This window comes from Saccostrea cucullata, unplaced genomic scaffold (assembly GCF_032062105.1).
Source record: "Saccostrea cucullata isolate Sc308-1 unplaced genomic scaffold, CSIRO_AGI_Scuc_v1 ctg9099, whole genome shotgun sequence".
In the NCBI taxonomy this organism is placed as follows: domain Eukaryota; kingdom Metazoa; phylum Mollusca; class Bivalvia; order Ostreida; family Ostreidae; genus Saccostrea; species Saccostrea cuccullata.
In genome coordinates, this window is record NW_026931514.1 from 27,501 (window position 1) to 31,710 (window position 4,210).

At 33.3% G+C, this 4,210-nt stretch overlaps 1 protein-coding gene and 1 long non-coding RNA gene across 2 annotated transcripts in view; both read right to left on the minus strand.

Moving 5' to 3' along the window:
* Positions 1–1,149, minus strand: part of LOC134232790 (uncharacterized) — a 2,559-nt gene extending 1,410 nt beyond the window's left edge. Inside the window, exons 1-2 of the long non-coding RNA XR_009984855.1 lie at positions 995–1,149; positions 305–516 (exon numbers count right to left, since the gene is read on the minus strand). This is a non-coding gene — a long non-coding RNA (uncharacterized LOC134232790). The remainder of the gene's footprint in view (positions 1–304; positions 517–994) is intronic.
* A 145-nt stretch (positions 1,150–1,294) lies between these two features.
* Positions 1,295–2,254, minus strand: LOC134232789 (uncharacterized). The gene is made up of 3 exons (XM_062714764.1): positions 1,860–2,254; positions 1,552–1,666; positions 1,295–1,429 (listed from the first exon to the last, which is right to left on the minus strand). Exons 1-3 carry the CDS (start codon positions 2,252–2,254, stop codon positions 1,295–1,297), a joined length of 645 nt encoding a protein of 214 aa, XP_062570748.1.
* Positions 2,255–4,210: the final 1,956 nt, after the last annotated feature.

Genomic DNA, 4,210 nt, shown 5'->3' on the forward strand with positions numbered 1-4,210 from the left:
AAAAGTCTTGATTTATACGTACGCACTTACAAAATTACATACTGGTAAAATGTTATCACCTTTCATGTAATTTTATTAATAATGAAAAAATATTTGGCGAAACTGTTTCCTCCAATTTAAATGAAATCAATCATGAATGAGAGTAAATACATGCTTAGTAGCACTGTGCCACGTGATATATCATGGAATGATTCCTGATCCAATTATTTATAGGGAAGTAATATACGTCGCTTTGTAATTAAAAAAAAGTCCAATGTTTAAAACCTGCAATTACGAAATCAAACATCGAACAGAACAAATTTACATAAAAATCAATTACTTTGTGACGACGATATCAACCATGATGCGAAATTCTCCCCTCAGTCTCGTGCATCTTTGTCGATTATTCGAAGTTGAGCAATTAGATTCCATTTTCTTCCATAATTCTTGAACTTTTGCTACCTTTTCTTGCAATTGTAACAGTTGGGCTTTATAACTTTTCTTGAACTTCTGTATTTCCGTTTCCGATTTGTTCATCTAAAATCAAAAATACAATTTTATGTCGTAAATATTCGGATTAAATATATACCTGAGAAAGAAATTCATTTAAAAAATGGCACCCAAAATTTATAACAACCTTCGTTATTTGTGAAAAACTATAATTATCACCACCATATCTGATTTAAATCTCAAGCTGTGTCATTATGCTAGAGCTTGTACTTACGAACACGTTCTAAAGGAGCTACTGACAAGTAAGTCGGTGATACAAAGGCAACTACAATCTCATTAAAAGCTACAAAGAGCACACAGCGAAACTGACTGGTCAAGAAAAAATGTTTTCCCTTCATGGTATCTGATTCAATTCTTGGGGATTTTTTTAGGATTCTCCTTAATTATCCTCGTATTGTCAGATTTTAAAATGTCGTATTTTGCTCTCCTAGCAAGTAGTAATCTTTACAAAGCTTACTGACGCTATTTCAACATGCATATGTTTTCAAATAAAACTGACACCTACTTTAACTTGATAATGTTGTGCAAGGTATTGCCGTTCTGCCTCCAGTCGAATGTTATAGATATTCCTTATGATATTTGTTGTCTGTATGATCTGTGCGTCCCAATACTGTTGAATTCTTGTTTTGTCAAACACCCACTCGCATACATCCTCATTCCAATAGTCTGAAATAGATCATCACAAAGTAATTTATTTTCATGTGACAGGGAATTCGTACTGATGAATATTGTTTTGATTAATTTTTAAGACTCAAAAATTTGGTTTAGTTTCTGTGCAGAAGCACACTTATAAACGGTATTAAAATTATACAGAGATGAAAATAATACATGCCTCGTTGAATGTTGTTTTGAAGAAAGATAGTTCTGCACTGCACATGGAGAGTCGATTGTGAGTATTCTTCAAAATCCAGTCTTTCGTATTTGCAAATGTTACATTCCACTGTAAAAGGTGATCATTTAATTGTACAATTGTATTACTATTAGTATATGTTAGTTTTAAGAATACAAATTCAAATTACAATGAATACAATGTGAATGAATATATTCAATTTAAGCAGAAACCTCTTTCATTTGGCTAACTGTGGAAGATAATTTTTCATTACTCTCTGACAGGATGGCTACCTTCTCTTCTAATGACTTTATTCTGCTATTTTTATTTTCCAATGCACTTTTATATCTGTAAAGCAGATGTCATTTTTCGTATAGTTTCTATAGTATTTGCAATAGTTAAAAATAAAGAAAAAGTGCTGAATATCAACCCCGTTCATAAAACTGTGACCGGGTAAACGTTGGATTTTCTTTTCTAAAACTTATTTTGTGCTTCACGTTTAACTCAAAATAATGTTTTCTTTTAAGTGTTAAAAACATACCTGATTTCATTCTTCTCAAGTTCTTCGATTCGTTCCCGCTCTTTGCTGCAAACTATTGAGACATCCGTGAATTTGTCTTTCGTTTCATCCGAATGCATCTGATATTGAAATCTGACTCTCTCTTCTATACTGATTTCTTGTTTTGTAAATTGATCAACCGTTGTTTTCAACGATAGAATCCTTTCATGGAGTTCCTGGATCGGGTGATAATACGATACATTTCGTATCAGAACCTCAAGGTCCTCTCGTAACTGATAGATATCTTCTAGTTCTAGGATGTCGCCTTCTTCAGTCGTTGACGTACCGCTCAAAATCAACAAAAGTGAGCGAACATTGAAATCTATGTCCGCATAAATGTGTGACTGTGGCACACAGGGTGTGGGACAGCTTTCCATTTTGAAGTCAGTTCGAAAGTACGGATAGAACTCGCAGAATTGCCTTTATATAATATAAGCTTTAAACTGCACTGAGCACAATTTCTGAGAAAGCATGTTTCTTGGAATCTAGGTATTTATATGAAAATAAGTTTACACACTCAACGACGAAAACTATCAAGCATGTGTATGCAAATCTAAACAAATCAAGACTATGCCCGATTGGTTCTCAAAGAATATAAGAATTTGCAGGTGCATTTGTCGTCAGCGGAACTAATTTTTTATTATTCCTATTTTAAGTCTTACACAGTCCTACTTTTTAGTAAGTAAAGATAATGTGATTATAATATCTTCAATTGTAAATTGAATTTCGTATACGCTCATAAAACCTTGCCTTTCTAGGGTGTAATTCATGCATTTTAAACAGTTATATTTTTTAACGAGAAAAGGCATCATATTATAAGAAAAAGAATCTATCAAGGTGGATTGTGCAGTTTTAGAATGCATGTATGCATTAACATGTTTTAATATTGATACAGTACTTATCCCTTTTCGAATTTGCTACTGTTCTCATTTAATCGAGTACGTCATAGTATTCAGCCTTAAAACTAATTCTTCTTATTCTATTAAATTCGAAAGCTCTTTCAAGAAACTGTAGATATATGTGGGTATGTCCTTGCCAAATTGAAATTTGTATATAACCTCCATGCAGTATGAATTATTTGCATTTATATATATCACACTATCAAATCATATTAGATAGGGAGATAAACTACCTTCTATGAATGATAAATTGCCATGGCATAACAAACAATATTCAAATTACAAGACATTACTGTCAAATCAAAAATCAGAGCGGGGTATGATACATTCTATCAATGAAATATGGAAATAAAAAAAATAGTATTCAAGTTACAAGACACAACTATCAAATCACAAAATGACATCCATGAACCTAACACATCAGATATGGATGTCATGGAGGAGCGAGCATCCATTGCTTTCTGATCACACCCGCTGTATCACATTTGAGAATACAGTTGGTAAAAAAAACAATTATTCTGAATAATTGCAGTCAGAATTTGACCTTATACGAGATTGGAGGAGCGAGCATCCATTGCCTCCTGATCACACCCGCTGTATGCACATTTGAGAATACAGTTGGTAAAAAAACAATTATTTAATTTTGAATATTTGCAGGCAGAATTTGACCTTATACGAGATTGTGTTTGATGACAATGACATTGCTCAGCCTACATTGAAAAATTAATAATGGTTAAAGATACCTAATTGTATGTAGTTTAAAATAGGTAGATTTTATAAAACATGTGAACTTAGTGATTGGAAAGAATTAAATTTTTGTTAAGAATTGCAAAATGACAACTTTATTTTAATGGGCACATTTTTTTGTTAAATCTTTGAACGTTGTCCATGGAATTAAAAGTACTCTTTTCGGGCTGATTAATTTGTTTGAAAAGGTGAATTGAGAGTACGGAATCCAGATGGTGCAAAGTAAAAAAAATATTTTATCTGCAGCTATATTCTGTATACTAAGGAATCATTTTGTATTTGTTGGGGTCAATGTTCGTTGGTAAACAAAAGTTGACCTATTCAAAGGGGCGTAATTTCGTGGGTTACTCGTAAATGTGATGTTTCAATGAATCAATACGTTACACAAAATAAACGTTCATGGGGATGTTAATTCATGGGTAAGGGTGACCAATGAAATCCACAAAGATTGGTCCCCTAAGTATAATGATGATTCTACCGTACAGGGAAATTTATGCCCTCGTTTCAATTTCGCCTATTTCGCACTTATTTGGCGAACTTAAAACCGAGCGAATGGTCGCCCGCGTGGCATAATAATTAGAGCGTCTGCTCTAGAGTCGCACAGTAAAGACTGGTTCGAATCCCACTGTATTAGGAGGAGACCGGTCCTTATGATGAGACTGTATAAACAAAGTTTCCGTGTCGCAG